The 19,765-nt window shown below is 42.6% G+C and overlaps 1 protein-coding gene across 2 annotated transcripts in view; it reads left to right on the top strand.

Moving 5' to 3' along the window:
* Positions 1-19,765, top strand: part of ptgs1 (prostaglandin-endoperoxide synthase 1) — a 30,943-nt gene that overhangs the window by 6,350 nt on the left and 4,828 nt on the right. Inside the window, exons 3-8 of one of the 2 annotated variants that reach the window (XM_063187480.1) lie at positions 6,449-6,565; positions 10,906-11,046; positions 14,520-14,663; positions 15,154-15,335; positions 17,212-17,295; positions 18,191-18,437. In XM_063187480.1, coding sequence (XP_063043550.1) covers positions 6,449-6,565; positions 10,906-11,046; positions 14,520-14,663; positions 15,154-15,335; positions 17,212-17,295; positions 18,191-18,437 — 915 coding nt within the window. The remainder of the gene's footprint in view (positions 1-6,448; positions 6,566-10,905; positions 11,047-14,519; positions 14,664-15,153; positions 15,336-17,211; positions 17,296-18,190; positions 18,438-19,765) is intronic. The other variant, XM_063187481.1, reaches the window with a different exon arrangement.

A 19,765-nucleotide genomic window follows, 5' to 3' on the forward strand; every position in this document is an offset into this window, starting at 1 on the left:
CCTAAATTTACCGGGCATTTCAGTCCAGTAGAGTTTTTATTTACCCAAGTGATTTTGACCGTGATAAATTAAGGCAAAAAAGTGGCTTTACAGTCACATAAGTGTTGCTTTAACTAAAAGTTCTCGGAGTTGAGCAATAATAAATCTGTGTTGATTAAGGCTAGCGAAAAAGATCTGAAAAGTGAAAAGTCTTGCTGTTTCGATTATACTGGAAGTGTGACTATCTGCCTTAGATATAAGATGCAAATGTTAATGAGCTGTGGTTTGAATTTGGTGAATGTCAGCCCATCCAGTGGTTGCAAAATTGCCATCAACACAATCCATAGGCCCCCAAAACCACAGGTATGCTTTTCATTCAGACTTATATCACAATATCTTTTAATCTATGTGGCCTATCTACAAGATGTGGTGAAATACCCACATCTCATGCAGGTCAAACCTGGGAGACATGCTGTGACCTGTGTCATGTGGGCTACTTTTAACAGTTGCCAAAACAAATGGCAGTAAAATCACCTCAATTTTTTTTTATCTCCACAGCTTATGACATTCGTCATCCGGTTTGAAAAAAAAAGTTCCAACAACAGTGGTTTTGTGGCTGTCAAGACACGGGGACACATGACCTGGGACACATGCTTTGACCTGTGTTATGCAGGCTACACAGATAGTACAGATCTCAGTCGTCTTAAAAAAAATACATTTGACTGCAGCTTCTGATGCTTGTCACTCTGTTTGAAAAATGTCTGCATCAATAATACTGGCTTTGTGGCTGTCTAATATGGTTTTCACACCTGGTCCCCTTTAAGTGAACCAAACTCAATCCTCTTAAAGTGGACCAAAAAGCGAGCCGACAGCAAAAGCACTGTTTTTGTTCATATTGTGAGTGTATTTCAAAAATAACTGGCTGGTCCTGGTAGGCTTTTATGGTGTCACTCTTTTTTTAAATCAAATCCGGTCCTCTAGAGCAGTGTTTCTTAACTGGTGGGTTAGGACCCAAAAGTGGGTCACGAAGGGGTCCTGGGTGGGTCGCAGAGCTGTGGTGTAGAAATGTATGAATGAAATTTAACCAAGATGCGGTATTGAATACATGACTGATGTCCAAGAGAGAGTCAAACTCCTCTCCATTAGTTAATAGACATACAAATGCATTGGATATATTTTCAAATGCATGGATATATTTTTCAAGTCAAGTCAAGTCAAGTAGGTTTTATTGTCAATTTCTTTACATGCACTGGTCATACAAAGAATTTGAAATTACATTTCTTGCTTTCCCATTAGACATAGACTAATCTAGGTAAGGACATAGACAGTATAGACATAGACAGTACTTATACATGGACTTAAGACAGTATGGACATAGACAGTGCTCATACAGACATTTAAAGTGCAAGACTAGACAACAGAAGACTTGTAGAGGACATACATTAAGAGGTATCTGTTGTGCTTTTGTGCTTTTCCTAAAAAAAGTCCTTTATAGCGTTCTGACATGGTAATAGTAGCATTTTGAAGAAAATAAATATTAAAAAAAGGTCTGTCAAGTACACCAGCAGCAGTGTGTGTGTGTGTGTGTGTGTGTGTGTGTGTGTGTGTGTGTGTGTGTGTGTGTGTGTGTGTGTGTGTTGTGTGTGTGTGTGTATGTGTGTGTATGTGTTTAGTGCAGGTAGAAGGTGCGGTGTGGCGTCTTGTGTGTGTGTTCGTGTGTCTGTGTGTGTGTGTGTGTGTGTGTGTGTGTGTGTGTGTGTGTGTGCCAGTGTGTGTATGTTTGGGTTTAGTGCAGAAAGTGCAGTGTGCTTGTGTGTTGTGTGTGTTTGTGTGTGCGTGTGTTGGTGTGTGTGTGTGTGTGTGTGTGTGTGTGTGTGTGTGTGTGTGTGTGTGTGTGTGTGTGTGTGTGTGTGCATGTTTTGAGTTAGTGCAGGTTGAAAGTTCAGTCACGAGTATAGTAGTGCAGGTGGAATGTTCAGTCGCAGATATGGTGGTGGGGGGATGGGGGGGGTTGTCAGTGGCCTTGCTGGCTAGAGGCTGACAGTGGAGGGAGAGTGGGTTGAGTGTTCAGCATCTTGATCGCTTGGTGCATTGTGCTGCTCGCCAGCCTGGTGGTACGGGAACGGAGGCGCCTGTACCTCTTTCCAGAGGGCAGGAGGCTGAACAGTTTGTGTGCAGGGTGGCTTGTGTCTTTGATGATCAGTGCTTCAGTGATCAGTGCTTTCCGGGTGAGGCGTGCAGTGTAAATGTCCTGCAGGGAGGGGAGTGGTACTCCAATGATCTTCTTCGCTGTGTTCACAACACGCTGGAGTGTCTTCCTGTTTTTCTCCGTGCAGCTTCCTCCCCACACTGTGATGCAGTTGGACACGACGCTCTCTATGGTTCCTCTGTAGAATGTTGTCATGATGGAGGGTGTAGCACTTGCCTTCTTTAGTTTGCGCAGGAAGTAGAGACGCTGATGGGCCTTCTTCGCCAGTGATGTAGTGTTGGTGGTCCAAGAGAGGTCGTCGCTGATGTGCACTCCAAGGAACTTGGTGCTGCTCACTCTCTCCACAGCATCGCCGTCGATGGTCAGTGGTGGCAGTTGTTTTTGGACCCTTTGGAAGTTGACAACAATCTCCTTGGTCTTGTTGACATTCAGCAGGAGGTTGTTGTCTTTGCACCATCTGGCCAGCAGGTCTACTTCTTCTCTGTAGTGAGTCTCATCGCCCTTGGTGATGAGGCCCACCAGTGTTGTATCATCCGCAAACTTCACTAGATGGTTAGTGCTGTGGGTCGTTGTGCAGTCGTGTTTCAGCAGCGTGAACAGCAGGGGGCTGAGAACACAACCTTGCGGAGCCCCCGTGCTCAGGGTCAGGGTGCTAGAGGTGTTATTCCCTACCCGTACTGCTTGTGGTCTTTGCATCAGGAAGTCCAGCAGTCAGTTGCAGAGGGAGGTGCTGAAACCTAGTTTGTCCAGTTTTCTGATGAGTTGTTGTGGTATTATGGTATTGAATGCTGAACTGAAGTCAATGAACAGCATTCTCACATATGAGTCTTTATTGTCCAAGTGGGTGAGGGCTGGATGGAGGGCAGAGCAAATTGCATCCTCCGTGGATCGCTTGGCTCGGTATGCGAACTGGTAGGGGTCTGGGGTGGGGGGTAGGGTGGCTTTGATGTGTGACAGGACTAGCCGTTCGAAGCACTTCATGATTATGGGCGTCAGTGCTACAGGACGGTAGTCATTGAAGCATGATGGTGATGATTTCTTTCTTCGGCACAGGTATGATGGTAGCAGCTTTGAAAAGTGATGGGATGACTGCTTGCTCCAGAGAGATGTTAAAGATGTCTGTGAAGACATCCTTCAGCTCTTCTGCACAATCCTTCAACACTCGGCCTGGTATGTTGTCTGGGCCAGCTGCTTTGCGTGGGTTGATGGTGGCCAGTGTCCTCTTAACACTGGCAGAGGACAGGTAAAGGGGTTGATCATGGGGGGGGAGGGGGAGTTTTCTGTGGGTGAGTGTCATTTTGTGCTTCAAAGCGGGCAAAGAAACTGTTCAGGTCGTTTAGCAGAGAGGTGTTGTTGTCACAGCTTCGTGGTGCAGGCTTATAGTCCGTGATGGCCTGTATGCCCTGCCACAGGCTCTGTGCATCTCTGCTGTCTTTGAAGTGTGTTGTTATTTTGTCTGAGTATTCCTTTTTTGCTTTCCTGATGCCCTGGGACAGGTTAGCCCTTGCTGTCTTTAGGCCAGCTACGTCTCCTGCTCTGAAGGCTTTGTCTCTGGCCCTCAGCAGTCGGTGAACGTCTCCTGTGAACCATGGCTTCTGGTTGGCCCTGGTAGTGATGTGTTTTATTTCTGTAACATCATCGATGCATTTTGTGATGTAGGAGGTCACGGTGTCTGTGTACTCCTCAATGTCAATGTGATTGCTGTGGGTGGCAGTTGTTTTGAAAATGTCCCAGTCTGTGGTTTCAAAGCAGTCCTGAAGAATTTTTGATAATTATTTGAAGACTCCGATGGTGCGACAAAATATTGGGTCACAACGTAGTAACCATTGAAAAATGTGGGTCACAAGGCTATTCCAGTTAAGAACCACTGCTCTAGAGCCCTCTCTAATTGATTACACCTAGTCACGAGTGTAATTCGTCAGAACTCATAAGCGAACCGATCTGAGACCACATCAACCAAGGTCTCAGTACGGTTCGCCTCTGAGGGGTCTGGGTACGCTTTGGAGCATTCACATATGCGGCAAAAATGCTGAGTCACTACTCTGAGTTCTTTTAGCCGGCTGAAAGGGACCAGGTGTGAAAACTCTGTTAGATGCTGGTCCAAATGTGCTGTGGTTTAAAATTCCGTCACTGCATTGACTTGGCAGTGCATAGCTCAGCAAACATGTATTGACTTGGCAATGCATAGCTCTGCAAACAATATCTTCAATTCATTCAGGTTCATATCAAATCATCTTTTAATCTCTGTGGCTTGTATATAGGATGTGTTGTAATGCCCACCTTTCATGGCCAAGACAAAGACCTGCAGGTCAAACCTGGGTAGCATGCTCTAACCTGTGCCACAGTAGTCTACTTGCCAAAGCCTTGCCACCATATAACAAGTAATGGGATACTACAGATGTGCTCTTGAGAAATGTATCATCACCATGTTTAACAACAGCTTCTGAGATTGACGATGTTAGAGAAATTTGGCAGGTGGTTTGGACAACATACCCACACCTGTGTGTTGTCATCTGGTGCAACATTTCAAATTTCACACATTAGGAGGGTAAATGCCACAAACAGAAAGAAAATCTATTCTTATGTGACTGAGATGTTCCTGCACAGTCCGCCCCTCGGTCTTGAACTCGCCACCCCTTAGTCAACGCAACAGTTCGGGTATGGGAGGCACAGCACGATACCGCTGAGCTTAAGGACCAGTCTGATTGCCCAGCGCTACTGATACTGTATGAGGCTTCGGGAGGGAGGTTTAGTAATATTCCATGCCACATTCTGCTAGTTGGCCTCCGTTGCACTCACCCCCCTACACCTCACTCCCATCGGGGTCACAGCACCAGTGTGACTGAGCTATTCCTGTGCAGCCCGACCCAGGGCTGGACTGGCCATCTGGCATACCGGGCATTTCCCGGTGGGCCCTGCACCCTTGTGGGCCCCTATTTTCAGAAATGTAAAAAAAATAACACCAGTGAGTCAGTTCTGCGTCACTAATTATGAGGGGGGGCCTTTGAGCCAAAAGTGCCCGGGCCCTATTTCTCCCCCAGTCCAGCCCTGGTCCGTCCCATCGGGTCTCCAACTCGCCACCTCTTAGACAATGCAACAGTATGGGCATAGGGGCCACAGCACGACATCGCTGAGCTAAAGGACCAGTCCGATGCTGTATAAGGCTTTGGGAGGGAGGTTTACTAACATTTCACGCTAACTCAGCTAGTTGGCCTCTGTTTCATGAGCTGCAGTAGGAGGCTAAAATAATTTAGAAAAAAATAAGAAACGTTTTGGTTTTAGGGCATTATGATTTCCAGTTGGCTCTCCATGTAGTATTATTGCATTATTGCAGTAGTGAATTACTCTGATCTGTTGTTCAAAGGGAGACTAATCAAAAGACACTTCTGCTTTCCAACCTGCTGTGGAAGATTGATAGTGTTTTAGTTCCTACGCACTTAAGTAGAGTGCATGCATTTAGTTGTTTACTATATGATGCAACTTGTCTTCCATGAGGCTGTTGTCTAGAATAGTCTGTGACATTATCCACATAAACAGCTGTTTTCAGTTGAACAAAAATGTGTTGTGCTGTGGAGTTTCTCCTCCAAAGACTCCTATCTGGAGTAATATCTGAGTTATCACAGTTCAGCACATGTGGCAAAGAGGAACAGAACGCATGGAAGGGTTCCAAAAGAGAATTTCCTTTCAGTCTGGAGTATTATCTGCCACAGTGTTATTATGTACATTTTGTTTCTTTCCTCATTATGTGCTAATGTTTTATGTAAGTTTATTTTCCCTATTATGTGTTAATGTATCTGTCTGCGTCTGGAATTTTTTGTTGGCTGCCAGTCCCTGGCTGAAAAGACACTTAGTCTCAATGGGACAATCCACTCCACTGTCTCTGAGTTAGACATGGGCCACACGCAACTTCGTACTATGTGCCATTACATGGTACACCTGGTTAAATGTTTCCCCATAGTGGTGTGCTTTTGGGGAAGACCATCTGGTTGTGTTGACGTTACCACTCCTACACATAACCTAATGCAATTGAAAAGTAAGTGCATTCATCACATTCCAGACTTGAAAACTGCGAAGTGATTTATGATGGGTGGTCATACAGGTTGCATGTGAATGTAAGGTTTTATGTAAAGAAATACATTGGTGTCTGTTTACAAGTTGTTTTACCCTTTATAAAGGATGGTAATCATAATAATCATCGTCATAGTAAGTAAAATAATGTTTGGGTAACCTCCTATATCAGCTGTGTCTTGTGTATTTCAGTAAACCCCTGTTGCAACTATCCGTGCCACAACATGGGAGTCTGTGTGAGATCTGGGTTGAGCGGTTATGACTGTGACTGCACCCGCACTGGCTACAGTGGAGAGAACTGCACCATTCGTGAGTAAAATACAACTCATGTGTGATCATGTTTGCATGTGTGATCAAATTGAAAGCAACAGATTTACAGTTAATCTATCCATTCACAAAGGTTTCACATTTTCAACCAAAGCCATTGAGTCCATTCCAACATGTCATGAAAGGGCCGGTATACACTCTGGAGGAATTGTGTTGTTACTTTCTTTTGGTTGTTTAAAGGTGCACTGTAGTGGTGTGGATCGTCAATGCTCTCACGATTCAATCCAATTATGATCCGGAGGGTAACGATTCGATTCGATCCGATCCGATCCGATTCAACGATGCATTGCGATGCGCAGGGACGGAGCACAAAGTTTGTGACGGGGTTATGTCGAGGTCCTCTACCCATAGGCTATGTTTGATGTTATAAACATTTAGCTTAATTGTCTGTTATTGTTCACAACATTCGCACCCCACCAGGCCTGAGCTCAAACATTAATATTATTGTAATGTGCAATTAAAGAAAAAGAAAGAGGCGACTGTGTGGGCTCAACACAACACAACCGCAGCCAACAGTGATTCGTTTGTCAACCACCTTATCAAAATAGACCTCAATGCCCTCCTCCCATAGATTACTACATTCTATACCTCCTCCATATCGAAGATACCTGTCACGACCAAGACGCGCGGCCCCATCCTTGTCCGAAACAGATTCATTTTTAAACTGCCAGCCTCAGGGCCGTCGTTAGCCCTATTTAAGGGGGGCTTTAGCCCCCCTACACTAGTATTAGCCCCCCCTTTAACGATTTTGCACACAAAAAAAACACATTTTTTTTTTACATTTTTCCAAAAACAAATGCAGTAAAGCACTGAATATGAACCACGAAGAAGGCAAGTTAATCTGAATACAAGTTCCTGTTTGCTTATTTATTGTTTAATGCCACTTGTGCTTTGTGACTGACACCTTGAGAAAAGTGTAATTACTTACACGGATGAAATCTTCCGACCCAAAGTACCAATTTTCACTCACAATACCCGTATAATAAATCCATTTGACATTGTCTTGAAATTATAGTTGAGCTTTAATATTTGTCTTAACAGTTTGAAAACACACATGAACTGATTAAAATAGCTACTAATGGAGTAAAAATGACCTAATATCTGCCGGGGATGCATAGTTTTCCAAGTAAGGAACCTGTTTGAATCATTCGCTTCCTGACCACTGCTTCTCCTGGAGACGCGCAGTTAACTCCTTAAAGTTCCTAGTCCTTGTATATATTATGCTCTCTGCATTTTTATCTAATCATTTCAACTTCCGCACATAATATTCATCCGTTGAAACATTTTGAAATGTTTTGTTTAGCTTAGGCTACATATAAGGAATGTTCATTAAAATGTGAATAAAAAATCACTGTAACTAGTGTTTAAAAATCGGTATGGTGCTCTTAAAATAATTGTTCAAGAAGACGCTTTTGCACACCTCTGTAGGTGGGCAGGTGCATAGGATATTATCCCAGTGGGGTTGTCATTCAAGTGTAAAGAAATCCTACACACTGTCCATTCCACCAACAAACTTTAATACAACATGAAGAAGGTCGGATGACCGAAACAATGTATTAAAGTTTGTTGGTGGAATGGACAGTGTGCAGGATTTCTTTGCTCTTAAAATAATGAATTCATAGACAAAACCTTAGCAGGTGAGCTGAAAAAATTGTCTTAGGCCTATCTTAAGTTGTCTTATTTCAACTAAGCTTGTTTGATATAATCAACGTAGATCCATGCAAACAAATATTTGACTGCCACATGCCTTCACGTCTCGACCATTATAGACACCTAGACACCTGACCTGACTTCAGCCATTCGTTAGTCTCGCCCCCCTCCTACCGGCAAAGCTGCGCTAGAGGTTACATTAGCTCTAATGCAAACACGAGCGCGGGGAGCTTTCTGAACCGCGTAATGAACAGCATGACCTGTTTTAGGCTATCATTTATTAAGCCCGAGGGAAATTAAGGACAATATAGGCCTATAGATATTTTGTAAACGCATGGGTCTACTTTGTATTGTTATTACTCTTCTGGAGGTCGGTATCTTAGTTTGCAAACCAGATATTTGGTGCCAGTTTCTCGACCTAAGATGGGTGCTACAAGAAAAGTAACCAGATGGCAGTAAAACGCCCGTGAATTATTCCATGTGTGATCGACTCAAAAAATGAAACCAAGCTGTGTTATCCCATTCGTCCACAACGGGGAAAATTAAACATGTCACCCATCATTGAAAAGCATGGGCACCAAGGGCGAAACTTTGATTTTGACATTGGTGGGGACACAAAAGTGCTCCAAGACAAAGATTCCAGAAGCTTTTTTGCATTATCAATCATAGGTTCATGTCATGCAGATGTAGGGCACGGTCTATGAATATGGTCATTGATCCACGTCGATTTATAAGCACGAGCGGTGCTGTCCCCATAGCCTATTTGTTTCAAACGTGTATGACGCGCTATGCCGATTTAATGTCACGCTTTCAAAGACGTTGATTATTGAGAATGGAGAACGAGACACGGAATAGGTTAGAGGTAGGCCTAGGTGAAATTAATGTGGAGAGCACGATCTATGAATATGGTCATTGATCCACGTCGATTTATAAGCACGAGCGGTGCTGTCTCCATAGCCTATTTGTTTCAAAAATGTATGACGCGCAATGCCGATTTCATGTCACACTTTCAAAGACGTTGATTATTGGTGAAATGGAGAACGAGACACTGAATAGGTTAGAGGTTGGTGAAATTCATGTGGAGCGAGAGAAAGAGAGAGAGAGTGGGCAGCACCAACCCTTTGTATGCAGTGATGCACGCGCAACCGAAATTGAAAGAAAAGACAGGGAGGGACGAGAGGCAAAATGGGAGGCGCGGGTACTCAGACCTCCAGACCTATCCCCTTCTGAATTCTGCATTTAAAAAAAAAAAAATTGTTTGTTTTGTTTTGTGTTTTTTTTTTTCTTTAAATACACTGAATCGATCCAGCTTGTGGCCGAATCGATGCTGAATCGTCCATGCCCTGGATCGCGATCCTTTGCCGCATCGATTAGGCTACTGTTGACGGCCCTAGTACACTGTGTACTATTTTTAGTCGTTTATTTCCATAATTCATGCTGCCAATTCACAAATGCATTCTTGATGAATACTTTCCACCACCATCAAAATAATTCTAAATATTCATTATGACTGGGAAAATTGCACTTAAGATACATGAAAAGGTAGATCTTCTTCTTGTCCGCCAGTTTGAATTTCCCAGAAATAGACATCTTGAGCTGCAAAACAGCTTAAAAAACAAAGCAAGCTGAAAAAATGTGTTTATTACTTTGTGAAAACATAACATTTGTCAATATGCAGCACAGTTTCAAGGAGAGGCACAGTGGCATTACCTGCTCTGGCCTTTATCCTATATAGTGCACGTTTAACATGATGTGTGTATGCACTGGGTGTCATGTACTTTGTACATGTTGTAAAATACAAATGTGAAAGTTTGGATTTCCATTGATTGGACTGATTGGATTCATGAGTTTACGTGTTGGCATGGGTGGCAGACTGTTTCTCATTACGTGGCTACTCTAAGGGCATTTTCACACCTAGTCCTCTTAAATTGAACCAAACTCAGTCCTCTTTAAGTGGACCAAAAAGTGAACCGACAGCAAAATGTTCTGTTTTTGTTCATATTGTGAGTGTATTACAAAAAGAACCGGCTGCTCTTTCTGGTCCCATTAGGCTTTTATAGTGTGTCAGTCCTGTTTTTGATCACACCCAGTCCTCTAGAGCAGTGGTTCTTAACCTGGGGTGTGGGCACCCCCTGGGGGTGCGCCAGAGATTTCAGGGGGTGCGCGGAATTTTGTTTGTGTTGAGGTTGTGGCCAAAATTGTGCTTCCAAACATTATAATTAGGCCATATCAAGACAAAACACAGCATGTTTTGGTCCCCATGTAAAGTCATTAAAATATTGATTAATGTCTAAAGCAAGAATCATTGTAATTAATCACTTAAATCATTTTTTAGCAAAACATGTAAAGTTTGGGTTGGCGGTGCGCGGCTTGTCTTGGCCACAAGTAAGGGGTTGCTTCAAGAAAAAAAGGTTAAGAACCACTGCTCTAGAGCCCTTCTGAAGTGATTACACCTAGTCACAAGTGTAACTTGTCACAACTCATAAGCAAACCCAACTGAGACCACATCAATGAATGTCTCAGTACGGTTCACTTCCAAGGGGTCTGGGTACACTTTGAAGCGTTCACATATGCACAGAAAATGCTGAGTCACAGGTCTGAGTTCACTTAAATGGCTGAAAGGGTCCAGGTGTGAAAGCCCTATAAATGTGACTTCCAACCGTCTTGTGCAGCTGATTTCTGGACTAAAGTTCGTGACTTCCTGAAGCCGAGGCCTGACGTCATCCACTACATCCTCACACATTTCCACTGGCTCTGGAACATCATCAACAGAACCCGCCTACGTGAATGGCTCATGCACATCGTCCTAACAGGTCAGTTGAAAAGAGCCTGGCTGCAATGCAAATCGTCCTAACAGATCCGTAGAACAGAACCCGCATACGTGAATGGCTCATGCTAGGGATGCAAATTATCGATTAATTCATTAATCATTAGTTGATAGTCTTATCGATCGACTTACGATTAATTGATAAGCGGCATTTCCCCCCCGAAATCTCAATGTTTCTCGGAAATAAGCTACTAAATCTAAAAAAATATATAATAAATGTACATAAAATACCACATTTAAATTAATTCTATTTCAATTCTTTAATCTAAAGGTGATTTAAATATTCCCACTATTCACAACCCTCTTCACACACACTCTTCATATGCCCATTTCTTCTGGGTCTCTTGTCAGTTGAATTGTCGATTAATTGCGATTAATGTTTTTTAATCGATTAATGCATTGGTCGATTAAAGTCGATTAATCGATTAATCATTTGCATCCCTAGCTCATGCACATGGTCCTAACAGATCCGTAGAGCATAACCCACATACGTGAATGGCTCATGCATCGTCCTAACAGGTCAGTAGAATAGAACCTTCTGACATGAGTGTCTCATGCACATTGTTCTAGCAGGTCAATTGAACAGAACCCGAGACCGCGAGTAGCTCATGCGAACACAGTCTCATCACAACTCGTCAATTTCTGACTACCGTTGACCAAGCTGCAATTTCTGACGCCAAGGGCATACCTGCCACATCGCATGTTGACTATGTCGCCTAAACCTAGATCTTTCCCTAACCCTAACCATCAGTGAAGTTATGCTGCCACAAGGGACTGCCTTTCAGGCACACATCATTGTTTGACACCAAGGGTATGCCTTAGAGGTCAAAAATTGCAGTCTGGTCAAAGGTAGTCAAAAATTGTCAGTAGAACAGAGAACGTCTACAGTGCACATCATCCTAACAGATCAGTAGAACATAACCTAGCTACAGTGCACATCATCCTAACAGATCAGTAGAACCCAGCTCAATGGCAGTGAATATTCTCATTCACCCTGGGGATATTTATCTAAAGAGTTTCACTGTAACCTGAAAGCTAACAAAGCTTCTGGGAAACAGGAGTGAAATGTCAGTGAAGAAGCCCAGTAACTACAGCTCACAGTAAGCCTTTGGATAGAATCCAGCTCCATGAGCACGACACATACTGTAACCCCATATTGCTCCTGATGGCAGGTTGGCTCCTTGCATGGCAGCATCTGCCACTAGTGTGTGAATGGGTAATCTGCCCTACAATTTCAGAACGCAGTATAATTTGAAATGGCAAACTGACAAAAAAGGCTTTAAAGTTTCCTTTCTGGCCACGCAACTGTGTTGGAGGTAAAGTGGTGATGACACTAATACTTTTAATACTTTTTTAATGGGTGGAAATGTATGCACACAAGAAAAAAACAAAAAAAAAACAACGTTCCCATTACTTTTTAGCTGAAAAATCAATATACTGCGTTCTGTTGTGGTATTACTGTCTACACCAAAACCACGGTGTCAATGGAGAAGTGCAGTATATTGCGCGATATACTGCATTCTTGGCTAGTACGACTTAACCTCCTAAAACCAAAAAGCGCAGTATAATCGTTTTTTATTGTTTTTTTTTTAAAACGGGCCCAAGTTGGACCAAACATTTTTAACACAAGAAAAAGAAGATATTTTAAAGCCAATTTTCGGTCTTAACCCATTTTCGACGATTTTCAAGATACTGCGTTCTGAAATGATAGGGCAGTAATTGTGAGGCACACATGTAAAGTGTTTTAAGTGCTACGTGACGTAAAGCACTAAATTAATGCAGTCAGTGCACCATTTACAATGTAACAGAGCATTACAGTGGGCAAACCACATTTTCACCCCTCACTTCAGACAACTTTTATTAACCCCAATGTCATACAATGTCATAACTTAAGCAGTTTATCCAGTTTTTTTAAAGTTTTTTTACAACTTCTCATTTTACTTGGACATTCGTACTGTATGAGGGTCAGTGATGTTTCAGCAGTGGTACACGTCAGGGTGGCACAACAGCAGCCAGTTCCCATATTGTATGTTTTTTTTACTATGTCGGGGCCATATTAATTGCAGCGTATCAATCACCAATTACTACTAAGAAATTGACAATAAAACCTACTTGACTACTAATTAATGTGTGGGCATAGATGCCGTTCGCCACTGTTGTCCGAGCCCAAAAAATGTCTTTGAGCAATGAACACAAACTGTCTTCTTACCCGACCAATCAGGTAACATCTGATCAACCAACAGGTGTTTCTTGTCTCTTCTGTTGTAATTTACCAGTAGGCCTAACGTGAAAGCATTTCCATTCCCTCAGATGCATGTTGACTTTTGAATGTGTGTTGAATGGTCAGCACTGCAAATTTATGACATATTTACGTAAAAAGCACCAAGTACGGCCAGTACCTGACACTCCTCTTCCACTTCCTAAATATTTTTTTTAATCTTTTATTAACATTTCATTTATCTGAACTCCAACCAAGGAATAACATCTTGTGATTCTTGTTTGTGCAAACCTTTAGGCGTATTGTACGTGTTTACCTTAAAGAGTTGCCATGGCGGCCCGGGTCAACTTTTCCCTGAACCAAGTGCTTATATAAACGGCAGATGAGTCAAATTGTTGGTGGGCTGCCCGAGGTTGCACGCATGTGTGATGGACGATGGACGTGTGTGTGTGCACGTCTGTGTTTGTGTGTGTGTGTATGTGTGCATGTGTTCGTGTGATGAACTGTCGTGACCGTACTTCCTGGATATGTTTAGTCAGCTAAAGACCTGCCCTGTGGTCTGAATCTGTCTGGAGCCAGGTTGAAGAGTCTCGTTTGTGGTGTCCCTCCCTCTTCTGAGGTTGGCAAGTAACATGGCATAGACTCATCTGGCACAGGCTCAGACCCTCAGAGTGCTCATCCAATGTTTGCTGGGAAGGTCAGTTGGGTTACACAGCAGACACTCAGCAGAGGAACAAGACTGTGAAAGAGAGTCTTTAATGAAGTCAGGTTTTGCCTGTTTTTTCCATGACCTTACCCAATTTTGCCTATAAGGTCACGAGGTCATCTAGGGCAGATTCGCCATCTTTTCTGAAAATATAATATGGAAAGAATATAGCCAAAAAGGCTTTTAACTTTTGACCTTGAACAAAAACCATATCGCTTTCCCTCTTAAGGGCCAGCGTATTAATATTACACAGACAGTACATTAGATCAAGGATTCTTTTTTATGGTTATGTCTGGCAACCCCTCAAAAAGCTAGATGGGTCTGCTGAACCCATTTTCCCAAAATCTATTGCAGACCCATATAAAGAACAATCAGCAAAATAAACAATGGTCAAACAACCATTAACAGCCCCTGACATATATTTTGTTGCCTATCCATATTGTGTATGTGTGTGTGTGTGCGTGTATCGTTAATGTATGAAAGCAACGAATATTATGGATTTGTCTTTTTTTCTCTCCAAACCATTGGCAACCAGCAAGATCCAATCTCATCCCGAGTCCTCCGACGTACAACTCCAAGTATGGCTACCTGAATTGGGAGGCCTACTACAACCATACCTATTACACTCGCATCCTCCCGCCCGTTCCAGAGGACTGCCCAACTCCCATGGGAGTCAAAGGTGAGAGGACATTTAAAATAGAATTACTGATTGTTGTTATTTTCACACATGGTACAGTATAATTGTGATTATAAGATGGCACTGGGTAAAATGATTTGGGACGACGCATAGCCTTTAAAAGAGTTTGTGTGCCCTCCCTCCACCTTGCCATTACTTCCATAGAACAGGCCACATTGATAGTTGCTCTCCCTTATATACACGTTGGACCATTTTAAAAGCCAATAAAGCATTATAAGTATGTACACATCTCTGCAAATCTCTCTATAGAACAGAAGTTTATGGAAAATTATCTCATTTACGAATGAAAGATGTGTAACGATAGAGTTGGCTAATCAGTCTTTTACAAAAACGTAGCCGATAGAATTTTGAATAATTTCAAATGTCAACACCTGCTTTGTTAAACTCTTACTGCATATCATCATGTATCAACATGTTTGTTACTCAGTGTATATACATCATAAATTAAGCAGATTTTTTCTCCTCTCTGTAGGCAAGACAACTCTTCCCGATCCAAAGATGCTTGTGCAGAAGTTTCTGCGTCGCCAGACGTTTAATCCTGACCCTCAAGGAACCAATCTTATGTTCGCCTTCTTTGCTCAACATTTTACCCATCAGTTCTTCAAGACCCACAACAGAATGGGAGTAGCATTCACAAAAGCCTTGGGTCATGGGGTAAGTACTTTTGTTAAATTATGCATTAGTTATACTACTTGGATGGGGAGGCAAATATACATACAGTAGGGAACTTGTAGGCTGTCTCTTCTTATTTTGTCAATAAATCAAGTGATAACATTCACCAGTGTCATACTGACATGAAATATCATATACTTGAACATAAACATTTTTTTGCGAAGTCTTATTCACAAAAAACAGAATGGTGGGCTGTCAGCAGAGATAAAACACCACCCCATCCCAATTACTTTCTGGAACGGAAGAACAGTTTTCCCCCCCTCAGTATTTATTTTGGGGCTTTTTAGCCTTTATGCGTACAGGACAGTGAAGAAGAAGGAAACAGGAATCTGGTGGGAGAGAGAGATGGGGGCAGGGCTTGGACATGACCCAGACAGGACAGACTCGAACGTGGGTCCCCATGGCCAATGTTGCCCATATAGATTACTGTGTGTTAGCCCATTGTGCCTCAGCACCCCCAAACCTCTGATACCATCTATGAACAGTTAAAAACATAGGACATGTAATACAAACAGTGTTTGTAGTGGACTGACTTTGCAATCATTGACTCTTTCGGAAGGAAGGAGCCACTGGCATCCTGTGGAGGATGGTCATAAAGGGTTATGAGAGAAGGTATGGCTCAACTGGGGCCTTTTACCATTCCTCAACTCACACTTCTATTTGTCCTTGCGTCAGCCTTGCGTCAGCCGTCAGAACTGTCACGAAACCAGTCCCAAAGTGAATAAGAATTACTTTTGGCCCACTGCCCCCTTCCCAGCTAATGCATGGGCTGCAACTCTCACTCTTCTGAATTGTTTTCACTGTTATCTGGACAAAGCCTCTGATATAATGTATTTCATCTGGACAAAACTAATATTAAAACTCAGCATGGTCATGGATGGTCTGCATGGCAAGCATTTTTCCAAAGACTAACAGTAGTCTGATTATTGGAATTCTTTGAATTTTAGCAGACTGTCCCCAAACTGTTTGCCTAAACACGGCGTTGACCTCTGTTTTCCTGAATTTGCTTTTTTAAATAAACAAACATTTGCCGTTTTCTAAGTGCAGCAACAGTGCCCTCTCCTGAGATTAGTGCACAATAGTAATGGTACGGCTCTAAGCACATACCTGCCTACAGGACATGAAAGGTCTCCCCTTTTCCTGTTACACCCTCACTTCCTGGTTTGATAACAGCTTTCTGGAGCTTAACATTACAAAGTGCAAAAAGGTGATGCTAAGTAGAAGAAAACAAAGACTAAGACTGCCACCCAGTTCAGGAATTTGAGAATGGTATTAACAAAAATGACAAAAACTTCAGGTCCATAGAGACTGCTGCACCTTTTCCTTCTCTTGGTTTGACCCGATTCAATGCATTTTGTCCATTGACATGCAAGTCGTGGTCAAATTTAACATGAGGGCAAAGCATGGAAACTGCCAGTAATCAGGAAAGCTAGGTTGACTTGCAGATGATCACATTTGGCCCCCAGGCCCGAATTTGACATTACTGGTATAGGGTCACATCCTTTGTTACTCAGTCTCCCTGCTCTGTGAAGACCATTTGACCACCTCTACCTTTCAGTTGCTGCCACTAAGTGTCAGATTATCTGTCACAGCACTCTAGCTAATGAAAAATGGCTGCGAGGGTTGTGACCGTAAATAAAAAAGCGTTGCTCTTGTTTTAAGTGAGTCATAGCACTGCTATATCTGTGAGCTTAGTAAAAATAGCTGAATTCATTGCCATTTTTATTACAACCACAAACTGACTCTTAAAGAGACAGTCCACCCATTTTTTCACATATTTGCAGAATTTCCGAGCATTATTCACCTACACAAAGTATATTTCAAAATGTAAAACCCAAATTACTGTATGTTCTCACAGGTGGATGCAGGACACATATATGGAGATAATCTGGCAAGACAGCTGAATCTCAGACTCCTCAAAGATGGAAAGCTGAAGTACCAAGTATGCGTTTTAGATAAGTGGATCCACAATGTCTGTCTGTTGATTTCTTTGCATACAGTGTAGGTATACACCAAAGATGGTAGAACGAAGTCTGTGATTGTCCTTATCCAATCTACTTTCTTTGGTGTACACTGCCTAACAAACTACCGTAACTACATGTTTTCACCAAAACTTATTAACATCTCTTTTATCTTGTGACAAAGCCTTGTGGTTCAAATGTGTCCCATTTTAGAGATATTGCTATGCAGCAACAACAACATCCAACCTAATAGCAATATTTTGAAGACCTGTTTCTCAGTTTCAATGTTGGAGTAGTTACTGCACTTTGCCTTTGTAGGGCTGTACAGTAGGCCTACTGGGTCATTTCGAAGTTGAGTTAGGTCTTCCCAAAGCAAACTCTGCTACCCCTTTCCACTGACTAGTGTATACAAAAAACAAACAAAAACATAAATATGATTACTTTTGGATATCCTATCACTCACTACTACTGCTGCACTTTTTAGCCTGGATTCACAGCCTTCCATGCATTCCTTCATATGTTCACATGAAAAGGCACGTTTCAGCTAGGCAAATGATTTTTGTGCATCTTTGTGTAGATTGGAAGTGACAGATGAAGTCAAATGCACATTCTAATGGATTTCCTTTCGCTCAATGGTACCTTACTGCAGCACTTTCATCCTGTTGTTACTACGCATTAGTCCACAACACATACAGATTTGTGACAGTATTATAAAACATATTTTTTGTGACCTCTTGGAAGCACCGCACTAGTTATTAATGGTATGTAAGCTGTCAATGTTATCTGAACTGTCACATACAGTAGGTTGTACTGAAACTACACTATAACTCTGGATATAAGTCTGGATTTTGTCTGATTGCCATTTTCTTTCACAAGCTGGTGATGGGTGACATGTACCCGCCAACGGACGCGTATGCCAAGGTCAACATGAGCTACCCGCCAGCGATGCCACCAGAGCACCGGATGGCCATCGGGCAGGAGGTGTTTGGGCTGCTGCCGGGCCTGAGCATGTACGCCACGCTGTGGCTGCGGGAACACAACCGCATCTGTGACGTCCTGATCAAGGAGCACCCCACCTGGGACGACGAACAGCTGTTCCAAACCGCCCGACTCATCGTCATTGGTAACTAGATACAGCTACAGCCTAGGGGCCCCTAACTGCCAGGGGGGCACTGGTTGGCCAAAAGTGAGAATTGTCACATCACATGTCATGTTGAGTACAGTTGGTAGACATGTTATCCTTAATTCCTAGATCATAATTATGACAGTGTTTATTTAAATTTGCTGCAAAATCCGCCTTCCAGGGGGGCCCAACGCAACCTGTAGCCCAGGGGCCCAGGCCATATTGCCCTGGGTGCCAGCTTAACATTACACTTCCTGGTGCTTTTATCCAAAGCAATGTGGACGATGTGTGTGACACCAGCCATGAATGAAGTTGTAGGGACGCACCTGTAATTGGTGAACGTCATCTGTGTAGGATTTTCTTTTCTTTTTGCTTTTCTTGTTTTATTTTCTAATCAACTTCATGATGCTGTTACAGCACAAATACTGTATATGGGTGCGGTTATAGGTGTAATAGGTGTTGCCCACGCTTTATGAGGACAAGGCTGAGGATTGGACCACATGCCCATGAAGAAAGCGCTAGAATACTTTCTGAAGTTCAAAAGAGAAATGACTGAAGATCTAACAACCAAAAAAAGACTCAGTAAGGGGCTTTTTACATGCACAAAGACTCAAAGTGCAGTCTCAGTGTGTCCTTTTTGCACAAACTTATTTTTTTAATCGTCAATTAGTCAGCGAAGCTTAAAATAAACAAGATGTCCTGTTTTGAATCTGAATTTACTCTAATGTCAAAAATGGTGAATGGTCGCTGTGAACTGGTTATTGTGAAAGAAACCAGTTTGCTGAAAGCATCTAACAGGAGTCCTGTTTTGAGTGAAGAGAGCCACTGGCACAGTTACATCCAGATAGATGAAAGCCAGGAAATTGCACACAAAGTCTGCAAAGCAAAAAAAAAATGGCAGACTTACTTCAGGAACAGACCAAGCTGCTTTTAATGCATGTGGACATACTGAGATGAAAGGGAAAGAGCTCGGTATGATGAAACGATATGGCGTTCTGTTTATATGACTTGGTATGTTCACAGGAGTTCCCACAGGGGTGGTCCATCCCTTACAGACCTCATACTGTTTTTTTGCCTTAATGGCATCAGGAAACTTTAAACTCTCCAAATACCTGATTTGGTCAAGGTGGTCTCAGGAATGTCTCCCCTTGCTACAAGAACTCAGTTTGGTGCAAGAAATTATATTTGAGGCACCCATTAGTTTGGGATTACATCAGTATAATGTTTTAGCTCTTTTTTGTTAAATTCTTGGTTTGCATTCTTGGTCCATACTTGGTCCAATTTTTGGTCCATTCTGCTTTCCAAGACTGCTGTCACATAATGACACC

Source organism: Engraulis encrasicolus, chromosome 21 (assembly GCF_034702125.1).
Source record: "Engraulis encrasicolus isolate BLACKSEA-1 chromosome 21, IST_EnEncr_1.0, whole genome shotgun sequence".
NCBI classification, from domain to species: domain Eukaryota; kingdom Metazoa; phylum Chordata; class Actinopteri; order Clupeiformes; family Engraulidae; genus Engraulis; species Engraulis encrasicolus.